This window comes from Triticum urartu, chromosome 7A (genome assembly GCF_056163025.1).
Source record: "Triticum urartu cultivar PI428250 chromosome 7A, HENAU_Tu73, whole genome shotgun sequence".
Classification (NCBI taxonomy): domain Eukaryota; kingdom Viridiplantae; phylum Streptophyta; class Magnoliopsida; order Poales; family Poaceae; genus Triticum; species Triticum urartu.
The window spans coordinates 95,264,100-95,292,074 of record NC_141879.1 but is presented as its reverse complement, the minus strand read 5'-3'; the positions used below and the strand labels follow the sequence as shown (position 1 = coordinate 95,292,074).

At 44.9% G+C, this 27,975-nt stretch overlaps 2 protein-coding genes across 3 annotated transcripts; both read left to right on the top strand.

Moving 5' to 3' along the window:
- Window positions 1-21,929: 21,929 nt before the first annotated feature.
- LOC125525041 (putative F-box protein At3g25750) lies at window positions 21,930-27,897 on the top strand. 2 transcript variants are annotated; one of them, XM_087536733.1, is made up of 7 exons: window positions 21,930-25,148; window positions 25,258-25,601; window positions 26,011-26,222; window positions 26,315-26,618; window positions 26,784-26,847; window positions 27,022-27,261; window positions 27,349-27,897. In XM_087536733.1, the coding sequence occupies exon 1, from the start codon at window positions 22,025-22,027 to the stop codon at window positions 23,453-23,455; it is 1,431 nt and encodes a 476-aa protein (XP_087392859.1). In that variant the 5' UTR covers window positions 21,930-22,024; the 3' UTR covers window positions 23,456-25,148; window positions 25,258-25,601; window positions 26,011-26,222; window positions 26,315-26,618; window positions 26,784-26,847; window positions 27,022-27,261; window positions 27,349-27,897. The 2 variants fall into 2 exon arrangements, with proteins under 2 accessions (XP_087392859.1, XP_087392858.1); XM_087536732.1 differs by having other exon boundaries at window positions 21,930-25,601.
- On the top strand, window positions 24,852-27,449 carry LOC147958175 (ABC transporter C family member 10-like). The gene is made up of 9 exons (XM_087531985.1): window positions 24,852-24,929; window positions 24,984-25,148; window positions 25,587-25,601; window positions 25,775-25,781; window positions 26,011-26,222; window positions 26,315-26,446; window positions 26,559-26,618; window positions 26,784-26,862; window positions 27,349-27,449. The coding sequence occupies exons 1-9, from the start codon at window positions 24,852-24,854 to the stop codon at window positions 27,447-27,449; spliced, it is 849 nt and encodes a 282-aa protein (XP_087388111.1).
- Window positions 27,898-27,975: the final 78 nt, after the last annotated feature.

Genomic DNA, 27,975 nt, shown 5'->3' with positions numbered 1-27,975 from the left:
CCAAAGAAGTGAGTGGGAGCACTATAGAATTTCCGATGAGTGTGTGTTGTTAACATGTTGTTGATCGGAAATGATGTAGAATTTCTAGAAAGCATGCAGAGTTATTTGAAAAGTGTTTTTCAATGGAAAGCCTGGATTAAGCTACTTGAACGTTGAGCATCAAGATCTATAAGGATAGATCAAAACGCTTAATGGTACTTTCAAATGAGCACATACCTTGACATGATCTTGAAGGTGTTCAAGATGGATCAGTCAAAGAAGGAGTTCTTGCCTGAGTTGTAAGGTATGAAGTTAAGACTTAAAGCTCGACCACGGCGGAAGAAAGAGAAAGGACGAATGTCGTCCCCTATGCTTTTGTCATAGGCTCTATACGGTATGCCATGCTGAGTACCGCACCTGATGTGTGCCTTGCCACATGTCTGGCAAGAGGGTACAAAGGTGATCCAGGAGTGGATCACTAGATAGCGGTCAAAAATTGTCCTTGGAGTAATAAGGACATGTTTCTCGATTATGGAGGTGATAAAGAGTTCGGCGTAAAGGGTTACATCGATGCAAGCTTTAACACCTATCCGAATGACTCTGAGTAGCAAACCGGATACGTATAGTGGAGCAACCATTTGGAATAGCTCCAAGTGGAGCGTGGAAGCAGCATTTATAATATGACCTAGAGATTTGCGAAGTACATATGGATCTGAATGTTACAGACCCGTTGACTAAAACCTCTCTCACAAGCAAAACATGATCAAACCCAGAACTCATTGAGTCTTAATCACATGATGATGTGAACTAGATTATTGACTCTAGTAAACTCTTTGGGTGTTAGTCACATCGGGATGTGACCTTGAGTGTTAATCACATATTGATGTGAACTGGATTATTGACTCTAGTGCAAGTGGGAGACTGTTGGAAATATGCCCTAGAGGCAATAATAAATTGATTATTATTATATTTCCTTGTTCATGATAATCGTTTATTATCCATTCTAGAATTGTATTGATAGGAAACTCAGATACATGTGTGGATACATAGACAACACCATGTCCCTAGTAAGCCTCTAGTTGACTAGCTCGTTGATCAATAGATGGTTACGGTTTCCTGACCATGGACATTGGATGTCGTTGATAACGGGATCACATCATTAGGAGAATGATGTGATGGACAAGACCCAATCCTAAGCCTAGCACAAAGATCGTGTAGTTCGTATGCTAAAGCTTTTCTAATGTCAAGTATCATTTCCTTAGACCATGAGATTGTGGAACTCCCGGATACCGTAGGAATACTTTGGGTGTGCCAAACGTCACAACGTAACTGGGTGGCTATAAAGGTACACTACAGGTATCTCCGAAAGTGTCTGTTGGGTTGGCACGAATCGAGACTGGGATTTGTCACTCTGTGTGACGGAGAGGTATCTCTGGGCCCACTCGGTAGGACATCATCATAATGTGCACAATGTGATCAAGGAGTTGATCACGGGATGATGTGTTACAGAACGAGTAAAGAGACTTGCCGGTAACGAGATTGAACAAGGTATCGGGATACCGACGATAGAATCTCGGGCAAGTACAATACCGCTAGACAAAGGGAATTGAATACGGGATTGATCGAATCCTCGACATCGTGGTTCATCCGATGAGATCATCGTGGAACATGTGGGAACCAACATGGGTATCCAGATCCCGCTGTTGGTTATTGACCGGAGAACGTCTCGGTCATGTCTGCATGATTCCCGAACCCGTAGGGTCTACACACTTAAGGTTCGATGACGCTAGGGTTATAAAGGAAGTTTGTATGTGGTTACCGAATGTTGTTCGGAGTCCCAGATGAGATCCCAGACGTCACGAGGAGTTCCGGAATGGTCCGGAGGTAAAGATTTATATATGGGAAGTCCTGTTTTGGTCACCGGAAAAGTTTTGGGTTTTATCGGTAACGTACCGGGACCACCGGGAGGGTCCCGGGGGTCCACCAAGTGGGGCCACCAGCCCCGGAGGCTTGCATGGGCCAAGAGTGGTAAGGGACCAGCCCCTGAGTGGGCTGGTGCACCTCCCACAAGGCCCAAAGGCACAGCTTGGAGGAGAAGGGGAAACCCTAGGCTCAGATGGGCCTAAGGCCCACCCTAGGGGGCGCCCCCCTCTCCCCCTCTTGGCCGCCCCCCCTTTTTCCCATCTAGGGCTGCCGCCCCCCTAGGGGTGGGAACCCTAGAGGGGGCGCACCCTCCTCCCCTCCTCCTATAAATAGTGGGGTTTTGGGCTGCCCAACACATGCGATTTGATCTCTCCCTGGTGCAGCCCTACCTCTCTCCTCCTCGTCTCTTGCGGTGCTTGGCGAAGCCCTGCTGGAGTACCACGCTCCTCCACCACCACCACGCCGTTGTGCTGCTGCTGGATGGAGTCTTCTTCAACCTCTCCCTCTCTCCTTGCTGGATCAAGGCATGGGAGACGTCACCGGGCTGTACGTGTGTTGAACGCGGAGGTGCCGTCCGTTCGGCACTAGGATCTCCGGTGATTTGGATCACGGCGAGTACGACTCCTTCAACCCCGTTCTCTTGAACGCTTCCGCATAGCGATCTACAAGGGTATGTAGATGCACTCTCTTTCCCCTCGTTGCTGGTTTCTCCATAAGATAGATCTTGGTGACACGTAGGAAAATTTTGAATTTCTGCTGCGTTCCCCAACAAGTCGATGAACTACCATATGTGTTTCGGCCTGTTAAAGTGTGCACCGAGCGAATCTAGTTTTGTAGTTTACTACAAACCGTCTTGTCCTTCTGAGAAGATGTGGACAACAGTTGTGAAGGCTTGTCATGGGTCAAGTTGTCATGCTAGAAAGAGGCATCTTTTTGATCGATGTTGGAGATGACTGTGGAAGCCTTAAATAGGGACACATTTGTCTCATCATAGGGAAGTTGCGATCCAACATGCATGTAGCCAAAGCCAACACAGTCTAAGATCCCGCCCAAATCTGCCAAGGTCCGCAATGCAAACCCCCCAAGAACCTTATTCTACCAAGACATCTGAGGCTTCAGCCCCAAGATGATCTTGCTATCGACCTCCTTGTAAACACAAAAACCTAGTTCCCATACGAGGCCAGACCAGCAATACAGCATCTGGATCCAGACCAGCAATCCGAGGGCTTAGACTTGCGTAATTGTTCTCCTGTGCACCATCTGGATCTCTTACATGTTCACTATCCTCAGATAGGTGTTGTTGGGAATTTACACCAGCCACCACATAATGCTTCAGGTTGTTCCCCATTCCGAGCTTTATACAAAAGGGAGCCAAACTTTGGAGGTATGCCAAACATCACCGTCGATGAACGATCTTTAGTACTTGAAAGATCAGCGGACTACCAGCCCCACATCGACTTGTTGAACACACAACTCTTCTGTTAGAAATATGCCCTAGAGACAATAATAAATTGATTATTATTATATTTCCTTGTTCATGATAATCGTTTATTATCCATGCTAGAATTGTATTGATAGGAAACTCAGATACATGTGTGGATACATAGACAACACCATGTCCCTAGTAAGCCTCTAGTTGACTAGCTCGTTGATCAATGGATGGTTACGGTTTCCTGACCATGGACATAGGATGTTGTTGATAACGGGATCACATCATTAGGAGAATGATGTGATGGACAAGACCCAATCCTAAGCATAGCACTAGATCGTGTAGTTCGTATGCTAAAGCTTTTCTAATGTCAAGTATCATTTCCTTAGACCATGAGATTGTGCAACTCCCGGATACCATAGGAATGCTTTGGGTGTGCCAAACGTCACAACGTAACTGGATGGCTATAAAGGTACACTACAGGTATCTCCGAAAGTGTCTGTTGGGTTGGCACGAATCGAGACTGGGATTTGTCACTCCGTGTGACGGAGAGGTATCTCTGGGCCCACTCGGTAGGACATCATCATAATGTGCACAATGTGATCAAGGAGTTGATCACGGGATGATGTGTTACGGAACGAGTAAAGAGACTTGCCGGTAACGAGATTGAACAAGGTATCGGGATACCAACGATCGAATCTCGGGCAAGTGTCGTACCGATAGACAAAGGGAATTGTATACGGGATTGATTAAGTCCTTGACATCGTGGTTCATCCGATGAGATCATCGTGGAACATGTGGGAGCCAACATGGGTATCCAGATCCAGCTGTTGGTTATTGACCGGAGAACGTCTCGGTCATGTCTGCATGTCTCCCGAACCCGTAGGGTCTACACACTTAAGGTTCGATGACGCTAGGGTTATAAAGGAAGCTTGTATATGGTTACCGAATGTTGTTCGGAGTCCCGGATGAGATCTCGGACGTCACGAGGAGTTCCGGAATGGTCCGGAGGTAAAGAATTATATATAGGAAGTGCTATTTCGGCCATCGGGACAAGTTTCGGGGTTATCGGTATTGTACCGGGACCACCGGAAGGGTCCCGGGGGCCCACCGTGTGGGGCCACCTGCCTCGGGGGGGCACATGGGCTATAGGGGGTGCGCCTTGGCCTACATGGGCCAAGGGCACCAGCCCCAAGGGGCCCATGCGCCTAGGGTTTCACAAAAGGGAAGAGTCCCAATAGTGGAAGGCACCTCCTAGGTGCCTTGGGGGGAAGGGAAACCTCCCTGGCCGCCGCCCCCCCTAGGAGATTGGATCTCCTAGGGCCGGCGCCCCACCCCCCTTGGCCCTCCTATATATAGTGGGGGATGGAGGGCTTTTCATCGATGCCTTTGGTTGCCTCCTTCTCCCTCTCCAACACCTCTTCCTCCTCTTCTGCGGTGCTTGGCTAAGCCCTGCAGGATTGCCACGCTCCTCCATCACCACCACGCCGTTGTGCTGCTGCTGGATGGAGTCCTCCTCAACCTCTCCCTCTCTCCTTTCTGGATCAAGGCATGGGAGACGTCGTCGGGCTGTACGTGTGTTGAAGGCGGAGGTGCCGTATGTTCGGCACTAGGTGTTGGAAATATGCCCTAGAGGCAATAATAAATTGGTTATTATTATATTTCCTTGTTCATGATAATCGTTTATTATCCATGCTATAATTGTATTGATAGGAAACTCAGATACATGTGTGGATACATAGACAACACCATGTCCCTAGTAAGCCTCTAGTTGACTAGCTCGTTGATCAATAGATGGTTACGGTTTCCTAACCATGGACATTGAATGTCGTTGATAACAGGATCACATCATTAGGAGAATGATGTGATGGACAAGACCCAATCCTAAGCCTAGCACAAAGATCGTACAGTTCGTATGCTAAAGCTTTTCTAATGTCAAGTATCATTTCCTTAGACCATGAGATTGTGCAACTCCCGGATACCGTAGGAGTGCTTTGGGTGTATCAAACGTCACGTAACTGGGTGGCTATAAAGGTGCATTACAGGTATCTCTGAAAGTGTCTGTTGGGTTGGCACGAATCGAGACTGGGATTTGTCACTCCGTGTAAACGGAGAGGTATCTCTGGGCCCACTCGGTAGGACATCATCATATGCGCAATGTGACCAAGGAGTTGATCACGGGATGATGTGTTACGGAACGAGTAAAGAGACTTGCCGGTAACGAGATTGAACAAGGTATAAGGATACCGACGATCGAATCTCGGGCAAGTAACATACCGATAGACAAAGGGAATTGAATACGGGATTGATTAAGTCCTTGACATCGTGGTTCATCTGATGAGATCATCGTGGAACATGTGGGAGCCATCATGGGTATCCAGATCCCGCTGTTGGTTATTGACCGGAGAGTCATCTCGGTCATGTCTGCATGTCTCCCGAACCCGTAGGGTCTACACACTTAAGGTTCGGTGACGCTAGGGTTGTAGAGATATTAGTATGCGGTAACCCGAATGTTGTTCGGAGTCCCGGATGAGATCCCGGACGTCACGAGGAGTTCCGGAATGGTCCGGAGGTAAAGAATTATATATAGGAAGTGCTATTTCGGCCATCGGGACAAGTTTCGGGGTCATCGGTATTGTACCGGGACCACCGGAAGGGTCCCAGGGGTCCACCGGGTGGGGCCACCTGCCCCGGGGGGCCACATGGGCTGTAGGGGGTGTGCCTTGGCCTATATGGGCCAAGGGCACCAGCCCCAAGAGGCCCATGCGCCAAGAGATGGGAAAAGAGGAGAGTCCTAAAAGGGGAAGGCACCTCCGAGGTGCCTTGGGGAGGATGGACTCCTCCCCACCCTTGGCCGCACCCTTCCTTGGAGGAAGGGGCAAGGGCTGCGCCTCCCCCTCTCCCTTGGCCCTATATATAGTGGGGGAAAAGGAGGAGCAAACCAATCTAAGGCCTGGCGCCTCCCTCTCCCTCCCGTGACACATCTACCTCCTCCCGCAGCGCTTAGCGAAGCCCTGTTGGAATCCCGCTACTTCCACCATGCCGTCGTGCTGCTGGATCTCCATCAACCTCTCCCTCCTCCTTGCTGGATCAAGGCATGGGAGACGTCTCCGTTCCGTACGTGTGTTGAACGCGGAGGTGCCGTCCGTTCGGCGCTAGGATCATCGGTGATTTGAATCACGACGAGTACGACTCCATCAACCCCGTTCACTTGAACGCTTCCGCTTAGCGATCTACAAGGGTATGTAGATGCACTCTCCTTCCCCTCGTTGCTGGTTTCTCCATAGATAGATCTTGGTGATATGTAGGAAAATTTTGAATTTATGCTACGTTCCCCAACAGTGGCATCATGAGCTAGGTCTATTGCGTAGATTCTATGCACGAGTAGAACACAAAGTAGTTGTGGGCGTTGATTTTGTTCAATATGCTTGCCGTTACTAGTCTTATCTTGATTCGGCGGTATCGTGGGATGAAGCAGCCCGGACCGACCTTACACGTACTCTTACGTGAGACAGGTTCCACCGACTGACATGCACTAGTTGCATAAGGTGGCTAGCGGGTGTCTGTCTCTCCTACTTTAGTCGGATCGGATTCGATGAAAAGGGTCCTTATGAAGGGTAAATAGCAATTGGCATATCACGTTGTGGTTTTGCGTAGGTAATAAACGTTCTTGCTAGAAACCCATAGCAGCCACGTAAAACATGCAAATAACAATTAGAGGACGTCTAACTTGTTTTTGCAGGGTATGCTATGTGATGTGATATGGCCAAAAGGATGTGATGAATGATATATGTGATGTATGAGATTGATCATGTTCTTGTCAAAGGAATCACAACTTACATGTCGATGAGTATGCCGGTGACAAGATGATCATGGAGCCCCAAGATGAAGATCAAAGGAGCTATATGATATTGGCCATATCATGTCACTATTTGATTGCATGTGATGTTTATCATGTTTATACATCTTATTTGCTTAGAACGACGGTAGTAAATAAGATGATCCCTCATTAAAATTTCAAGAAGTGTTCTCCCCTAACTGTGCACCGTTGCTACAGTTCGTCGTTTCGAAGCACCACGTGATGATCGGGTGTGATAGATCCTTACGTTCACATACAACGGGTGTAAGACAGTTTTACACATGCAAAAACACTTAGGGTTAACTTGACGAGCCTGGCATGTACAGACATGGCCTCGGAACACAGAGACCGAAAGGTCGAGCATGAGTCGTATGGTAGATACGATCAACATGAAGATGTTCACCGATGATGACTAGTCCGTCTCACGTGATGATCGGACACGGCCTAGTTGACTCGGATCATGTAATCACTTAGATGACTAGAGGGATGTCTATCGGAGTGGGAGTTCATAAGATGAACTTAATTATCCTGAACATAGTCAAAAGGATTTTGCAAATTATGTCATAGCTCATGCTATAGTTCTACTGTTTAGATATGTTCCTAGAGAAAAATTAGTTGAAAGTTGATAGTAGCAATTATGCGGACTAGGTCCGTAAACCGAGGATTGTCCTCATTGCTTCATAGAAGGCTTATGTCCTTAATGCACCGCTCAGTGTGCTGAACCTCGAACGTCGTCTGTGGATGTTGCGAACATCTGACATACATGTTTTGATGACTACATGATAGTTCAGTTAAATGGTTTAGAATTGAAGCACCGAAGACGTTTTGAAACATCGCGAAACATATGAGAGGTTTTGAGGGCTGAAATTGGGATTTCAGGCTCGTGCCCACGTCAAGAGGTATAAGACCTCCGACGATTTTCTTAGCCTGCAAACTAAGGGAGAAAAGCTCAATTGTTGAGCTTGTGCTCAGATTGTCTGAGTACAACAATCATTTGAATCAAGTGGGAGTTGATCTTCCAGATAAGATAGTGATGTTTCTCCGAAGTCATTACCACCAAGCTGCTAGAGCTTCGTGATGAACTATAATGTATCAGGGACATATATGATGATCCTTGAGATATTCGCGATGTTTGACACCGCGAAAGTAGAAATCAAGAAGGAGCATCAATTGTTGATGGTTAGTGAAACCACTAGTTTCAAGAAGGGCAAGGGCAAGAAGGGATACTTCATGACACGGCAATTCAGCTGCTGCTCTAGTGAAGAAACCCAAGGTTGAACCCAAACCCAAGACTAAGTGCTTCTGTAATAAGGGGAACAACCACTGGAGCAGAATTACCCTAGATACTTGGTAGATTAGAAGGCTGGCAAGGTCGATAGAAGTATATTGGATATACATTGTGTTGATGTGTACTTTACTAGTACTCCTAGTAGCACCAGGGTATTAGATACCGGTTCGGTTGCTAAGTGTTAGTTACTCGAAATAAAAGCTACGGAATAAACAGAGACTAGCTAAAGGTGAGCTGATGATATGTGTTGGAAGTGTTTCCAATGTTGATATAATCAAATATTGTACGCTCCTTCTACCATTGAGATTGGTGTTTGTGTTGAGCATAGACATGATTGGATTATGTCTATCGCAATACGGTTATTCATTTAAGGAGAATAATGGTTACTCTGTTTATTTGAATAATACCTTCAATGGTCTTACACCTAAAATGAATGGTTTATTGAATCTTGATCGTAGTGATACACATGTTCATGCCAAAAGATAGTAATGATAGTACCACCTACTTGTGACACAGCCACGTAAGTCATATCGGTATAAAACGCATGAAGAAGCTCCATGTTGATGGATCTTTGGACTCACTTATTTTTGAAAAGTTTGAGACATGCGAACCATGTCTATTGGTGTGTATGCATGAAGAAACTCCATGCAAATGGACCGTTTGGACTCACTTGATTTTGAATCACTTGAGGCATGCGAATCATACCACATGGGCAAGATGACTGAAAGCCTCGGTTTCAATAAAATGGAAATAGAAAGCAAATTGTTGGAAGTAATACATTTTGATGTATGCAGTCCAATGAGTGCTGAGGCGTGTAGTGGATATCGTTATGTTCTTACTTCACAGATGATTTGAGTAGATGTTGAGTATATTTACTTGATGAATCACGAGTCTGAATTATTGAAAGGTTCAAGTAATTTCAGGGTGAAGTTGAAAGATCGTCGTGACAAGAGGATAAAATATCTATGATATGATCATAGAGATGAATATCTGAATTACGAGTTTGGCACAAAATTAAGAAATTGTGGAAATTGTTTCACAACTAATACAGCATGGAACACCATAGTGTGATGGTGTGTCCGAACATCATAACTGCACCCTATTGGATATGATGCATACCATGATGTCTCTTATCAAATTACCACAATAGTTTATGGGTTAAGCATTAGAGACAACCACATTCACTTTAAATAGGGCACCACGTAATTCCGATGATATGACACCGTATGAACTATGGTTTAAAGAAACCTAAGCTGTCATTTCTTGAAAAGTTTGGGGCTGCGACGCTTATGTGAAAAAGTTTCAGGCTGATAAGCTCGAACCCAAAGCGGATAAATGCATCTTCATAGGACACCCAAAACAGTTGGGTATACCTCATGTCTCAGATCCGAAAGCAATAAGGGATTGTTTCTAGAATCGGGTCCTTTCACGGGGAAAAGTTTCTCTCAAAAGAATTGAGTGGGAGGATGGTGGAGACTTGATGAGGTTATTGAACCGTCACTTCAACTAGTGTATAGCAAGGCACAAAGAGTTGTTCCTGTGGCACCTACACCAATTGAAGTGGAAGCTTATGATATTGATCATGAGACTTTGGATCAAGTCACTCCCAAACCTCGTGGGATGACAAGGATGCGTACTACTTCAGAGTGATACGTAATCCTGTCTTGGAAGTCATGTTGCTAGACAACAACGAACCTACGAGCTATGGAGAAGCGATGGTGGGCCCGGATTCCGATAAATGGCTTGAGGCCATATAATCCGAGAGAGGATCCATGTATGAAAACAAAGTGTAGACTTTGGAAGAACTACTTGATGGTCGTAAGGCTGTTGAGTGTAGATGGATTTTAAAAGGAAGACGGACAATGATGGTAAATGTCACCATTAAGAAAGCTCGACTTGTCGTTAAGATGTTTTCCGACAAGTTCAAGGAGTTGACTACGGTGAGACTTTCTCGCTCGTAGCGATGCTAAGAGTCTGTTGGAATTATATTAGCGATTACTGCGTTATTTATGAAATCTTGCAGATAAGATGTCAAAAACATTGTTTCCTCGACGATTTTTCTTGAGGAAAGGTTGTATGTGATACAACCGGAAGGTTTTGTCAATCCTGAAAGATGCTAATAAGTATGCAAAGCTCCAGCAATCCTTCTAAGGACTGGAGTAAGCATCTTGGAGTTGGAATGTATGCTTTGATGTGATGATCAAAGATTTTGGGTGTATACAAAGTTTATGAGAAACTGGTATTTCCAAAGAAGTGAGTGGGAGCACTATAGAATTTCTGATGAGTATATGTTGTTGACATATTGTTGATCAGAAATGACGTAGAATTTCTGGAAAGCATATAGGGTTATTTGGAAAGTATTTTTTCAATGGAAAGCCTAGATTAAGCTACTTGAGCATTGAGCATCAAGATCTATAAGGATAGATCAAAACGCTTAATAGTACTTTCAAAATGAGCACATACCATGACATGATCTTGAAGGTGTTCAAGATGGATCAGTCAAAGCAGGAGTTCTTGCCTGAGTTGTAAGGTATGAAGTTAAGACTTAAAGCTCGACCACGGCAGAATAGAGAGAAAGGACGAAGGTCGTCCCCTATGCTTAAGACATAGGCTCTACAGTATGCTATGCTGTGTACCGCACCTGAAGTGTGCCTTGCCATGAGTCAGTCAAGGGGTACAAGAGTGATCCAAGAATGGATCACAGTACAGCGGGCAAAGTTATCCTTAGTAACTAGTGGACTAAGGAATTTTTCTCGGTTATGGAGGTGGTTAAAAGAGTTCGTCGTAAAGGGTTACGTCGATGCAAGCTTAACACCTATCCGGATAGCTCTGAGTAGAGATACCGGATGCATATAATGGAGCAACAATTTAGAATAGCTCCAAGTAGAACAGTTATTTGGAATAGCTCCAAATAGAGCCTGGTAGCTACATCTAGGAGATGACATAGAGATTTGTAAAGCATACACGGATCTGAAAGGTTCGGACCCGTTGACTAAAAACCTCTCTCACAAGCAACATGATCAAACCTAAAACTCTTGGGTGTTAGTCACATGGCGATGTGACCTGTGAGTGTTAATCACATGGCGATGTGAACTAGATTATTGACTCTAGTGCAAGTGGGAGACTGTTGGAAATATGCCCTAGAGGCAATAATAAATTGGTTATTATTATATTTCCTTGTTCATGATAATCGTTTATTATCCATGCTATAATTGTATTGATAGGAAACTCAGATACATGTGTGGATACATAGACAACACCATGTCCCTAGTAAGCCTCTAGTTGACTAGCTCGTTGATCAATAGATGGTTACGGTTTCCTAACCATGGACATTGAATGTCATTGATAACGGGATCACATCATTAGGAGAATGATGTGATGGACAAGACCCAATCCTAAGCCTAGCACAAAGATCGTACAGTTCGTATGCTAAAGCTTTTCTAATGTCAAGTATCATTTCCTTAGACCATGAGATTGTGCAACTCCCGGATACCGTAGGAGTGCTTTGGGTGTATCAAACGTCACGTAACTGGGTGGCTATAAAGGTGCATTACAGGTATCTCTAAAAGTGTCTGTTCGGTTGGCACGAATCGAGACTGGGATTTGTCACTCCGTGTAAACGGAGAGGTATCTCTGGGCCCACTCGGTAGGACATCATCATATGCGCAATGTGACCAAGGAGTTGATCACGGGATGATGTGTTACGGAACGAGTAAAGAGACTTGCCGGTAACGAGATTGAACAAGGTATAAGGATACCGACGATCGAATCTCGGGCAAGTAACATACCGATAGACAAAGGGAATTGAATACGGGATTGATTAAGTCCTTGACATCGTGGTTCATCCGATGAGATCATCGTGGAACATGTGGGAGCCATCATGGGTATCCAGATCCCGCTGTTGGTTATTGACCGGAGAGTCATCTCGGTCATGTCTGCATGTCTCCCGAACCCGTAGGGTCTACACACTTAAGGTTCGGTGACGCTAGGGTTGTAGAGATATTAGTATGCGGTAACCCGAATGTTGTTCGGAGTCCCGGATGAGATCCCGGACGTCACGAGGAGTTCCGGAATGGTCCGGAGGTAAAGAATTATATATAGGAAGTGCTATTTCGGCCATCGGGACAAGTTTCGGGGTCATCGGTATTGTACCGGGACCACCGGAAGGGTCCCGGGGGTCCACCGGGTGGGGCCACCTGCCCCGGGGGGCCACATGGGCTGTAGGGGGTGTGCCTTGGCCTATATGGGCCAAGGGCACCAGCCCCAAGAGGCCCATGCGCCAAGAGATGGGAAAAGAGGAGAGTCCTAAAAGGGGAAGGCACCTCCGAGGTGCCTTGGGGAGGATGGACTCCTCCCCACCCTTGGCCGCACCCTTCCTTGGAGGAAGGGGCAAGGGCTGCGCCTCCCCCTCTCCCTTGGCCCTATATATAGTGGGGGAAAAGGAGGAGCAAACCAATCTAAGGCCTGGCGCCTCCCTCTCCCTCCCGTGACACATCTACCTCCTCCCGCAGCGCTTAGCGAAGCCCTGTTGGAATCCCGCTACTTCCACCATGCCGTCGTGCTGCTGGATCTCCATCAACCTCTCCCTCCTCCTTGCTGGATCAAGGCATGGGAGACTTCTCCGTTCCGTATGTGTGTTGAACGCGGAGGTGCCGTCCGTTCGGCGCTAGGATCATCGGTGATTTGAATCACGACGAGTACGACTCCATCAACCCCGTTCACTTGAACGCTTCCGCTTAGCGATCTACAAGGGTATGTAGATGCACTCTCCTTCCCCTCGTTGCTGGTTTCTCCATAGATAGATCTTGGTGATATGTAGGAAAATTTTGAATTTATGCTACGTTCCCCAACACTAGGATCATCGGTGATTTGAATCACGACGAGTACGACTCCATCAACCCCGTTCTCTTGAACGCTTCCGCACGCGATCTACAAGGGTATGTAGATCCACTCCACCCTCGTTGCTAGATGACTCCATAGATTGATCTTCGTGACACGTAGGAAAATTTTGAATTTCTGCTACGTTCCCCAACAGTGGCATCATGAGCTAGGTCTATGCGTAGTTTCTATGCACGAGTAGAACACAAAGTAGTTGTGCGCGTTGATTTTGTTCAATATGCTTTCCGTTACTAGTCTTATCTTGATTCGGCGGCATCGTGGGATGCAGCGGCCCGGACCGACCTTACACATACTCTTACGTGAGACAGGTTCCACCGACTGACATGCACTATTTGCATGAGGTGGCTAGCGGGTGCCAGTCTCTCCCACTTTAGTCGGATCGGATTCGATGAAAAGGGTCCTTATGAAGGGTAAATAGAAATTGGCATATCACATTGTGGTTTTGCGTAGGTAAGAAACGTTCTTGCTAGAAACCCATAGCAGCCACGTAAAACATGCAAACAACAATTAGAGGACGTCTAACTTGTGTTTGCAGGGTATGCTATGTGATGTGATATGGCCAAAAGGATGTGATGAATGATATATGTGATGTATGAGATTGATCATGTTCTTGTAATAGGAATCACGACTTGCATGTCGATGACGTGACAAGATAATCATGGAGCCCCAAGATGGAGATCAAAGGAGCTATATGATATTGGCCATATCATGTCACTATTATTTGATTGCATGTGATGTTTATCATGTTCATACATCTTATTTTCTTAGAACAACGGTAGTAAATAAGATGATCCCTCATTACAATTTCAAGAATGTGTTCTCCCCTAACTGTGCACCGTTGCTAAAGTTCGTCGTTTCGAAGCACCACGTGATGATCGGGTGTGATAGATCCTTACGTTCACATACAACGGGTGTAAGACAGTTTTACACATGCAAAACACTTAGGGTTAACTTGACGAGCCTAGCATGTGCATAGACATGGCCTCGGAACACAGAAGACCGAAAGGTCGAGCATGAGTCGTATGGTAGATACAATCAGCATGAAGATGTTCACCGATGTTGACTAGTCCGTCTCACGTGATGATCGGACACGGCCTAGTTGACTCGGATCATGTAATCACTTAGATGACTAGAGGGATGTCTATCTGAGTGGGAGTTCATAAGATGAACTAAATTATCCTGAACATAGTCAAAAGGTCTTCGCAAATTATGTCGTAGCTCGCGCTTCAGTTCTACTGTTTAGATATGTTCCTAGAGTAAATTTAGTTGAAAGTTGATAGTAGCAATTATGCGGACTAGGTCCGTAAACTGAGGATTGTCCTCATTGCTTCATAGAAGGCTTATGTCCTTAATGCACCGCTCAGTGTGCTGAACCTCGAACGTCATCTGTGGATGTTGCGAACATCTGACATACACATTTTGATAACTACGTGATAGTTCAGTTAAACAGTTTAGAATTGAGGCACCGAAAATGTTTTTGAAACGTCGCGAAACATATGAGATGTTTCGAGGGCTGAAATTGGGAATTCAGGCTCGTGCCCACGTCAAGAGGTATAAGACCTCCGACGATTTTCTTAGCCTGCAAACTAAGGGAGAAAAGCTCAATTGTTGAACTTGTGCTCAGATTGTCTGAGTACAGCAATCACTTGAATCGAGTGGGAGTTGATCTTCCAGATGAAATAGTGATGGTTCTCCGAAGACATTACCACCAAGCTGCTAGAGCTTCGTGATGAACTATAATGTATCGGGGACATATATGATGATCCTTGAGGTATTCACGATGTTTGACACCACAAAAGTAGAAATCAAGAAGGAGCATCAATTGTTGATGGTTTGTGAAACCACTAGTTTCAAGAAGGGCAAGGGCACGAAGGGATGCTTCATGAAATGGCAATTCAGCTGCTGCTCTAGTGAAGAAACCCAAGGTTGAACCCAAGCCCGAGACTAAGTGCTTCTGTAATAAGAGGAACAGCCACTGGAGCAGAATTACCCTAGATACTTGGTAGATGAGAAGGCTGGCAAGGTCGATAGAAGTATATTGGATATACATTGTGTTGATGTGTACTTTACTAGTACTCCTAGTAGCACCAGGGTATTAGATACCGGTTCGGTTGGTAAGTGTTAGTAACTCGAAACAAAAGGCTACGGAATAAACGGAGACTAGCTAAAGGTGAGCTGACGATATGTGTTGGAAGTGTTTCCAATGTTGATATGATCAAAGCATCGCACGCTCCCTCTACCATCAAGATTGGTGTTTGCGTTGAGCATAGACATGATTGGATTATGTCTATCGCAATACGATTATTCATTTAAGAAGAATAATGGTTACTCTGTTTATTTGAATAATACCTTCAAATGGTCTTACACCTGAAATGAATGGTTTATTGAATCTCGATCGTAGTGATACACATGTTCATGCCAAAAGATAGTAATGATAGTACCACCTACTTGTGGCACTGCCACGTAAGTCATATCGGTATAAAACGCATGAAGAAGCTCCATGTTGATGGATCTTTGGGCTCACTCGTTTTTGAAAGGTTTGAGACATGCGAACCATGTCTATTGGTGTATTTGCATGAAGAAACTCCATGCAAATGGACCGTTTGGACTCACTTCATTTTGAATCACTTGAGACATGCAAATCATACCACATGGGCAAGATGACTGAAAGCCTCAGTTTCAGTAAAATGGAACTAGAAAGCAACTTGTTGGAAGTAATACATTTTGATGTGTGCAGTCCAATGAGTGCTGAGGCATGTAGTGGATATCGTTATGTTCTTACTTCACAGATGATTTGAGTAGATGTTGAGTATATTTACTTGATAAATCATGAGTCTGAATTATTGAAAGGTTCAAGTAATTTCAGGGTGAAGTTGAAAGATCGTCGTGACAAGAGGATAAAATATCTATGATATGATCATAGAGATGAATATCTGAATTACGAGTTTGGCACAGAATTAAGACATTGTGGAAATTGTTTCACAACTAATACAGCCTGGAACACCATAGTGTGATGGTGTGTCCAAACATCATAACTGCACCCTATTGGATATGATGCATACCATGATGTCTCTTATCGAATTACCACGATAGTTTATGGGTTAGGCATTAGAGACAACCACATTCACTTTAAATAGGGCACCACGTAATTCCGATGATATGACACCGTATGAACTATGGTTTAGAGAAACCTAAGCTGTCATTTCTTAAAGGTTTGGGGCTGCGACGCTTATGTGAAAAAGTTTCAGGCTGATAAGCTCGAACCCAAAGCGGATAAATGCATCTTCATAGGACACCCAAAACAGTTGGGTATACCTCCTGTCTCAGATCCGAAAGCAATAAGGAATTGTTTCTAGAATCGGGTCCTTTCTCGAGGAAAAGTTTCTCTCGAAAGAATTGAGTGGGAGGATGGTGGAGACTTGATGAGGTTATTGAACCGTCTCTTCAATTAGTGTGTGGCAGGGCACAGGAAGTTGTTCCTGTGGCACCTACACCAATTGAAGTGGAAGCTTATGATAGTGATCATGAAACTTCGGATCAAGTCACTACCAAACCTCGTGGGATGACAAGGATGCGTACTACTTCAGAGTGGTACGTAATCCTGTCTTGGAAGTCATGTTGCTAGACAACAATGAACCTACGAGCTATGGAGAAGCGATGGTGGTCCTGGATTCCGATAAATGGCTCGAGGCCATAAAATCCGAGAGAGGATCCATGTATGAAAACAAAGTGTAGACTTTGGAAGAACTACTTGATAGTCGTAAGGCTGTTGGGTACAGATGGATTTAAAAGGAAGACGGACAATGATGGTAAATGTCACCATTAAGAAAGCTCGACTTGTCGTTAAGAAGTTTCCCGACAAGTTCAAGGAGTTGACTACGGTGAGACTTTCTCACTCGAAGTGATGCTAAGAGTCTGTTGGAATTATATTAGCGATTACTGCATTATTTATGAAATCTTGCAGATAGGATGTCAAAACATTGTTTCCTCGACGATTTTCTTGAGGAAAGGTTGTATGTGATACAACCGGAAGGTTTTGTCAATCCTGAAAGATGCTGATAAGTATGCAAAGCTCCAGCAATCCTTCTGAGGACTGGAGTAAGCATCTCGGAGTTGGAATGTATGCTTTGATGATGATCAAAGATTTTGGGTTTATACAAAGTTTATGAGAAATTTGTATTTCCAAAGAAGTGAGTGGGAGCACTATAGAATTTCTGATGAGTATATGTTGTTGACATATTGTTGATCAGAAATGACATAGAATTTCTGGAAAGCATATAGGGTTATTTGGAAAGTGTTTTTCAATGGAAAGCCTGGATTAAGCTACTTGAACATTGAGCATCAAGATCTATAAGGATAGATCAAAACGCTTAATAGTACTTTCAAATGAGCACATACCTTGACATGATCTTGAAGGTGTTCAAGATGGATCAGTCAAAGAAGGAGTTCTTGCCTGAGTTGTAAGGTATGAAGTTAAGACTTAAAGCTCGACCACGGCAGAATAGAGAGAAAGGACGAAGGTCGTCCCCTATGCTTAAGACATAGGCTCTACAGTATGCTATGCTGTGTACCGCACCTGAAATGTGCCTTGCCATGAGTCAGTCAAGGGGTACAAGAGTGATCTAAGAATGGATCACAGGACAGCGGTCAAAGTTATCCTTAGTAACTAGTGGACTAAGGAATTTTCTCGATTATGGAGGTGGTAAAAGAGTTCGTCGTAAAGGGTTACGCCGATGCAAACTTTAACACTAATCTAGATTATTCTGAGTAGTAAACTGGATTCGTATAGTAGAACAGTTATTTGGAATAAGCTCCAAATAGAACGTGGTAGCTGCATCTAGGAGATGCCATAGAGATTTGCGAAGTACATACGGATCTGAATGTAGCAGACCCGTTGACTAAAACCTCTCTCACAAGCATAACATGATCAAACCCAGAACTCATCGAGTGTTAATCACATGGTAAATGTGAACTAGATTATTGACTCTAGTAAACTCTTTGGGTGTTAGTCACATGGGGATGTGACCTTGAGTGTTAATCACATATCGATGTGAACTAGATTATTGACTCTAGTGCAAGTGGGAGACTGTTGGAAATATGCCCTAGAGGCAATAATAATTGATTATTATTATATTTCCTTGTTCATGATAATCGTTTATTATCCATGCTAGAATTGTATTGATAGGAAACTCAGATACATGTGTGGATACATAGACAACACCATGTCCCTAGTAAGCCTCTAGTTGACTAGCTCGTTGATCAATAGATGGTTACGGTTTCCTGACCATGGACATAGGATGTCGTTGATAACGGGATCACATCATTAGGAGAATGATGTGATGGACAAGACCCAATCCTAAGCATAACACTAGATCGTGTAGTTCGTATGCTAAAGCTTTTCTAATGTCAAGTATCATTTCCTTAGACCATGAGATTGTGCAACTCCCGGATACCGTAGGAATGCTTTGGGTGTGCCAAACGTCACAACGTAACTGGGTGGCTATAAAGGTACACTACAGGTATCTCTGAAAGTGTCTGTTGGGTTGGCACGAATCGAGACTGGGATTTGTCACTCCGTGTGACGGAGAGGTATCTCTGGGCCCACTCGGTAGGACATCATCATAATGTGCACAATGTGATCAAGGAGTTGATCACGGGATGATGTGTTACGGAATGAGTAAAGAGACTTGCCGGTAACGAGATTGAACAAGGTATCGGGATACCGACGATCGAATCTCGGGCAAGTGTCGTACCGATAGACAAAGGGAATTGTATACGGGATTGATTAAGTCCTTGACATCGTGGTTCATCCGATGAGATCATCGTGGAACATGTGGGAGCCAACATGGGTATCCAGATCCCGCTGTTGGTTATTGACCGGAGAACGTCTCGGTCATGTCTGCATGTCTCCCGAACCCGTAGGGTCTACACACTTAAGGTTCGATGACGCTAGGGTTATAAAGGAAGCTTGTATGTGGTTACCGAATGTTGTTCGGAGTCCCGGATGAGATCTCGAACGTCACTAGGAGTTCCGGAATGGTCCGGAGGTAAAGAATTATATATAGGAAGTGCTATTTCGGCCATCGGGACAAGTTTCGGGGTTATCGGTATTGTACCGGGACCACCGGAAGGGTCCCGGGGGCCCACCGGGTGGGGCCACCTGCCCCGGGGGGGCACATGGGCTATAGGGGGTGCGCCTTGGCCTACATGGGCCAAGGGCACCAGCCCCAAGGGGCCCATGCGCCTAGGGTTTCACAAAAGGGAAGAGTCCCAATAGTGGAAGGCACCTCCTAGGTGCCTGGCCGCCGCCCCCCTAGGAGATTGGATCTCCTAGGGCCGGCGCCCCCCCCCCTTGGCCGTCCTATATATAGTGGGGGAAGGAGGGCTTTTCATTGATGCCTTTGGTTGCCTCCTTCTCCCTCTCCAACACCTCTTCCTCCTCTTCTGCGGTGCTTGGCGAAGCCCTGCAGGATTGCCACGCTCCTCCATCACCAACACGCCGTTGTGCTGCTGCTGGATGGAGTCCTCCTCAACCTCTCCCTCTCTCCTTGCTGGATCAAGGCATGGGAGACATCGTCAGGCTGTACGTGTGTTGAACGCGGAGGTGCCGTCCGTTCGGCACTAGGATCATCGGTGATTTGAATCACGACGAGTACGACTCCATCAACCCCGTTCTCTTGAACGCTTCCGCACGCGATCTACAAGGGTATGTAGATCCACTCCTCCCTCGTTGCTAGATGACTCCATAGATTGATCTTGGTGACACGTAGGAAAATTTTGAATTTCTGCTACGTTCCCCAACATCTTCAAGGTACAAGCTCGGATGAAAGCTCAAGCTGATAGAAAGTGCACAAAATGATAGTTTGTTGTTGGGGAGCAAATTCTTCTAAAGGTCAAGTGAGCATGTTGCAAGCTATCTTACAAATATTTCAAGCATTTCACAATTCTGGAACGCATTGGCGAAGTGGCGTACCGCCTGTATTTACTGTTTGTTGTACATGTGCACCCAAATTTTTCATGTTTTCCAGTTGAAACCATTTACTGTAGGTTACTCCCTGGTCTTCAAAGATATCCCTCTATCGGATTATTTAGCTGCGACAAATTACCCACTATCGAACTGTTAAAGTGCGCACCAAGTGAATCTAGCTGCGTATTTAGTTGCGAACCGTTTTGTCCTTACGTGATGGAATATCGAAAAGATATGGACAACGGTTGCGAAGGGCTGTCATGGGTCATGTTGTCATGCTAGAAAGAACTATCTTTTTTATTGATGATGGTGATGATCATGGAAGCCCTAAATGTGGACACATCTGTCTCATCATAAGGAAGTTGTGATTCAACACGCATGTAGCCAGAGACAACACAGTCTAAGATACCGCCCAAATCTGCCAAGGTCCGCAATGCAAAGCCCCCAAGCACCTTATTCTAGCAAGATACCTGAGGCTTCGGCCCCTAGACAATCTCGATATCAACCCCCTTGTAAATACAAAAACCTAGTTCTCATACGAGGCCAGACCAACAAAAAACAAGCATAAAGTAGGGTATTGCCTTGATCCAAGGGCATGGACCTGCGTAAATCGTTCCTGTGTGCACCATCCGGATCTCCTATGTGTTCACTATCCTCAGATTGGTGTTGTCGGGAATTTACCACGACATTACCCATGGTCGAGTTTTTGTATAAAACCAGCCACCACATGATGCTTTGGTTTGTTCCCCATTCCAACCTTTATATGGAAAGCAGTCACCCTTTGGAGGTATGCCAAACATCACTATCAATGAAGGGTCTTTAGTAGCTAAAACATTAGCTGACTACTAGCCCCACATCGACTTGCTGCGCACACCCTTCAAGGTACAAGCTTGAATAAAAGCTCAAGCTGATAGAAAGTGCACAGGATGACAATTTGTGGTTGGGGAGCAAATTCTTCTGTTGGAGATCACCGTCCGTTGGATTATTTAGCTACCCACATGATCCTGCAACACCGACTTATCCACGTGGGGTCAGCGTATTCTCCTAAGTGCTGATCAAATGGGGTATCTTTCGGACGAGGCAACCAGGTGGGAGGACTACTACGTGGCACGTCGTCTCTTGTTAACGACATCAAGGGGCGAATGTCACACCCTCACCATCATCAATAATGATGATGGACTGTAAGTCGCCTGCCCCCAAGAATCCAGCCAGTGGACAGGCGAGCGAAGCTGGCAAGCACCAGCGTGATTCACAATCTAGACGGCTCAGTAAACCATGCAGAGAGTTCTTTCTTGACGATGAATCGTTCGTACATTGGGACGGCAGTCACCGACATCAAGATTTTGGCGAGCAATTTTTGTTTTGTTCCTTTAGTCATGTTATTAGTTGTTTGTCGAATGTCGTGGCCCATAGCACAATTGTGTTTATCTTGCTGATGATTCTATTCTTTATAATGTAACCCTAGATTAGTATATAAACTTCAGTCATTTATTTTGGGGCGGAGGGAGTAGTATTTTGTGATCAATAAAGAGCGGCATTCTCTCAACAACAATGAAAAATTCAAGATGGCTCCGTGAGCTGGGTTGAGACTGAGGGCCCACCTGTAAGCGTGTCACTCTCAACTCTCTGCATCTCACCCTGTACCTTCTCCTTCCTCCTCCCGTATCCTCTGATCAATCCATGGAAGGAGCTCGGGTCACACAAACTCCAATGCCGCAAGACACGCCGACCTCCCCAAGGAGACCTCCGACGGCCACAGCCTCCTTCACAGGGGTCTCAGGCCAGAGCCCTCCCTCCCTGTTTCCACACACTCCCGTCGTCGCTGGCGGCCGTGCAGGCAAGGTGCTCGACGAAATGCCTCCTGACACGCCAAGGCTCGTCGTCGCAAGCCTCGAGCTGCAGCGGCGGTCGTGGGCGGACGTCCCGCCGGACATCCTCGGGATCGTGGCCGGCCGCCTCCCCTGCGTTGAGGACCGCGCCAGGATGCGCTCCGTCTGCGCCGCCTGGCGCGCGGCGGCGCGCCTCCACCGCCCGCTGCCGCCGCCGCTCCCCCTGCTCGTCCACGCGGACTTCGCCTTCTCCAGCTTCTCCCCCGACGGTGTCACGACGGGGACGCGTCGCATCCCCCTGCCCGAGGACGTGGCGGCCGACGATGTCCGTTGCGTGGGCTCGTTCGAGGGGTGGCTCGCCGGCGTGCGGCCGAACCAAGGTCGCTACTTTGGCGATGCCCAGTGCTTCTTGATGAACCCTTTCTCCCGGGACGTGCTCCATCTCCCGCCTCCCTCCGCGTCCTCTCATTTCGTCGATGCCCACAGTAGATCCCTGCCCATCATCGGTGGCTCTGGTGTGGTTGAGTGCACCATCAACGCCCCACAGTACGTGATGTCGTTCTGCAAGGTAATCTTGTCCTCCTCACCTGATTCTGGGTCCAAATGCATTGTGGCTGCCTTCTCGGTGCATCGGAACGGAGCCAAGCTTGCTCTCTGGCGGCCTGGCATGACGTCGTGGTGCGTGTGCCTTGGTGGCTGCATAAGCAAGTTCAGTGATATTACCTTCTACCAGGGCAAGATTTACGTGCTCAGCGAGCTCACCACAAATCTCTTTGTCATCGAGATAACAGATGACGACGACTCTGGGCTGATGGCTTCTCGTGTCGAGCGTTGTGTGGCCGAGAGGCCTGAGATCAAGGGTAGCTACACACAGAGGTGGAACTTGGTAGAATGGCATGGAAAACTGTTGTTTATCGCCAGACACTTAGGTGGCGGTGAAGGCTGGCACGATATTTGCAAGGTTGGAGTATATATGGTGGATTTAAGCACTAAACCTCTTCAATTCACTGAGATCAACACCTTGGATGGCGACTGTATCTTCATCAGCCCGTGCAGCAGCAAATCATTTCATGCGTCAGAGTATGACAGGGTGGAAGGCAATGTTATCTACTTCATCGATGGCTATCTCTGCCATGCTAAAAATGGTCCCCTATTTGATAAGTTCATGTACAACTTGAGTGATGGTACATTTGCGCCATTTGCTGCAGATTTATCAGAGTGCAACTTTCAGGCACCAGATGGCAAGCCCATGAGTCAAACGTGGTTGTTTCCTTCTGAATGAACTGCAGCACAGCAACTCCGATGTTAATGAATCTTTAATGTATCAGAGATCCCTGATGCTGCTTGGCGCGTGGACCATTGTGTTTGCTTTTCAAGAACTGAAAAATAAAAACTAGTGTATGTTGTTGTCTAATTTGTGATTATTATGATGCTTGCCGACTTAAACTGTTTTAGTACTTCGTTTTCAAATTTCCATTTGGATCATCAGTTGATTCACATTTCTGGGAATCAGTAGTTAAGTGAGCAGTGGTTCTTCATATTAACTAGACTGTAGTGGTTCTGCAATTCCTCACCTATCCTCTTCCGGTCCTTTGGGTATTTCTGTCACTGGAGTAGACATTTCTACTAGTGGTTAATATAGCTAGTGGAGTGTTATATCTTCAAGTTTTATTCAATGGATTTCATTTGAATCTATGGAACTGCTTGCTTCCTTATTGAAGCATGGTATTATTAGGGATGAGCCTTTCAGTGCTGTTGATGCCCATACAGCAACAAGTCTCCTCAATATGTAAGCATCGTATCAGCACATGCAGATTGTATTAGTATTTGATTATGAGCTGATTTATAAATCTCTTATTTTGTATGACAACATTATGTCATGCCTTGTGATCTCGAACACTACTTATGATAATAAGAAATCCAAAGTACAGTGGCTATAGAAAGAAAGGAAGAGTTCGATTGCTTGGAGAAGGTATTCTTCTTGGTCGACTTTTTGCATAAAAATATTTAATATCACTAAAGAAAAATGTTTTATTTAAAACAGGGTATTTTATCAGATAAAACTGTTCCTTTGGTAACCCACCAAGTGGATTTTCTGCCCCTTATTTGACTAGTGAAAAATTTCGGCAGTTAGATGGGGAGGTTATTCATCTGCACCTTATCAAATTCTATTGGCAGACTGTCAACAATTTAAGGACCTTGTAAATGCGCATAAAGATACCGTTGGTGATTCAAATCTTAACAGTATGGCCTCTCGAAGAGTAAAGGAAATACCAAGAACAGCGACTGATAATATTCATGGAAACAGATATATGGAGGCTGTGAAGCCATCACCAGTAGATCACTCGATCAAGAGAGGAAAGAGAATCAGGGGATACAGGTCTTAAGCCTTATATGCTTTACCTGTGCCAGAACAAAGGCTTCTTGTATGCCTCTCTTTCTGTTATTTCTCACATAATTTTCTTAGCTGATCAAATTTCACAGAATTCATGTATGGCTGCTAATGTCCAAAATGCCTGTGTTAGTTTAGTACACTGAAGTTAATTTCTGTGTACATTGTTATCGGAGTCTGCACCATTTTCTTTGTGCTATCACGATCTTTGTTCCTCGTTGTTCTCGGAGTCCAGACTTCAAGATCCTTGTTTTCCCAGTTGCTCAATTCATTGTTCCATGCACCTATGTCCTTTTTTGATTCTACTCCTATAGGCAGGATTCTTAGCCGGGGTAAGAAAAGCCTGAAACAAATGACCGATATGGTAATTACAGTTCTGTTTCACATTCATTTTCTAATGATGGATTATCCCCTGCAGGTCTCTTCAGATTTGAGTATCATTGATCTTGATGTTCCATTTGCCTTCATGTTTACCTTTAGTGCCAGCTTAACTACATATAGCAATCTGGTAGTGTTGGCTGTTGTCACATGGCAAGTTCTGTTTGTATCGTCGCCGATGATAGTTTTGGCAATTCGGTTGCAGGTGATTGATCTAACTTTATTTCTGCATGGCTAAATTCCCTTTCTATTGTTATTTCATTTCCCGAATGATCTACTCTGCTGAATTTTCACCCATGGGGTTAATTTATCAGATGTTTCCTCACAATTCTGATTGAGTGAGATCTGTTATATTTGGTCTTCTAGAGGTACTATTTAGCCTCAGCTAAGGAATTGATGCGGATTAATGGCACTACCATGTCTGCCCTAGCAAATCACTTTGAATCGATTTCAGGGGCTATAACAATACGTGCCTTTGAGGAACAAGATCGTTTCTTTGCTCAAAATTTGGAGCTAGTCGACAAGAATGCTAGTCCATACTTTTATAATTCTGCAGCTACTGAATGGTTGATTCGGCGCCTGGAAACAATGAGTGCTGCGGTTCTTTCTTTTTCTGCCTTTGTCATGGTTCTTCTTTTTCCAGGAACTTTTAGCCCCGGTAAGTATCTTATCTGAAGTACTACAATCACAAGTTTCACATTTTTGAGAAAGTCATGGTTGCTTACAAGCTCTATGACTGCAAATATGTGCACTGAATTTTATAAGCATGCATCAGATGTGCAATGAATTTTATATGCACTGCGAAGAATTTTTTTTCCTCTCTTTTGATAGGTTCCTGGTATTGAGTTATGAAGGTTAAGCTTGTGATAAAAAAGCCTATTAGATAACCATGAATGGCTCGAAACCCTAGTGGTATATATATCCAACTTTCCCTTTAGCAACACTTTATATGCCCAATGTCTATGTGCCAAACTCATTGGAAATACAGTCATATAATATCATCCAGTTTATGAAGAAATTAACATTGCCCATCAGAAAACTAATTACTTCCGTTCATACTTGCGCAGGTTTTGTTGGAATGGCATTCTCTTATGGTCTTTCCTTAAATAATACTCTTGTTAACTCTATTCAAAGGCAATGCAGCCTTGCGAATCAAATAATATCTGTGGAAAGGGTGAACCACTACATGGACATACAAAGTGAACCAGAAGTTATTGAAGAAAACCGTCCGGCACCAGATTGGCCCCAAGTTGGCTGTGTGGAGCTTAGAGATTTGAAGGTAATCAAATTTAAACATGTACATGTACACTTGACCAGGTGAAACCCTTTAGAAATTCTAACAATTTTATGTGATTTATTTTCATTTGACAGATTAGGTACAGGGAAGACGCACCCCTTGTACTACATGGTATCACTTGCAAGTTTGAAGGTGGAGACAAGATTGGTATAGTTGGTCGAACAGGAAGTGGCAAGACAACTTTAATTGGTGCATTGTTCCGCCTTGTTGAACCTGCTGGAGGGAAAATAAGTATTGACTGTGGACATCACTACGATAGGCTTACATGACCTGCGTTCGTGTTTGGGCATCATTCCCCAAGATCCAACACTTTTTCAGGGTACAGTAAGATATAATCTGGATCCTCTTGGGAAGTTCTCGGATCAACAAATATGGGAGGTAAGGCGTGTAATATATCTACAATTTCAGAAAAATAAGCACCTTATCTAATCAGGATTAATAAACTGATTTATGGGGTCGTAATGACAAGTCGCCATTCTCTGTTATGGCATACATGCGTCTTAAAAGGAATCACTAAATTAGTTATATGCTATTGTGTTGCAGGTTCTTGACAAATGTCAACTTCTTGATGCCGTCCAGGAGAAGGAGCAGGGATTGGATTCACTTGGTAGGAGACCTCACTGTATCTATACATATATAAAATTTGGTCTCGCATTTATTTTAGGCCCCTAGCGAATTGGGCAAACATACAGTTCTGCTCTGGCCCTTTCAGAATTCAAAATGCATGTGCCTCTAAATCTGTCAAACTGTTAGTGGTACTAATCAAGATCTTGCCATACAGTTGCTGAAAACGGGTCGAATTGGAGCATGGGCCAAAGGCAGCTCTTTTGCTTGGGTCGGACGCTTTTGAGAAGGTGACGTATCTTAGTTCTTGATGAAGCCATGGCCTCTATAGACAACGCAACAGACGCCGTCCTTCAGAAAACGATCCGGACAGAGATCAAATATTGCACCGTTATTACAGTCGCCCACCGTATTCCAACAGTTATGGACTGCGATGTGGTACTTGCAATGAATGACGGTATGTTTGTCTTATTACTGCCAACTTATTAGGACTGCATCATAGAGTTTTTTATTCCACACTGATGAGCTACATGAACACTTCCAGGGAGAGTAGTGGAGTATGACAAACCTATAAAGCTCATGGAAACTGAAGGATCTCTCTTCCGCAAACTGGTGAACGAGTACTCGTCGTACACATCGAACTGAAACAGTTAGGAGAGATCGTTGATGACGTGCGTTACTGTTCAAGAATCAGTTTCTCTGGAGATGTACAAGAACCAGTTTCAGGGAACGGGCATGTTTGGATCAGAAAGAAAAATCTCTTGTCATACTCCAGAGGAGCTCATTTATTTGCAATCTGAAGAAGATGCAGTGCCATCTTCCAGAAATTGCCTGGATTCTTTTAGTTATGTATTGCTACCTGAAATTTTGAGTAATATACTACAGTTTAGCTTATTATTTGTTGACCGTTGCCGCTCTTCACAAGCGCTGAAGCTGAACAGAGCAAATCCCAGAATAGTTCCTCGTTCCAGCAATCAAGCATACAAGTCTACAGTAATTGGGAAGAACTTCAAATCTGTAACCCTGCTCGAACTTGTTAGGAGAAGAAATGATGATGTATATAATTTGTATGTAGATTTAGTGACACCAAATAATGTGCATATTGGCATTATATTTCGGTCACAATTTTGAGTTTCGCTCTGTACTGGAAGTGGAGGGAGCATCAGAAGTT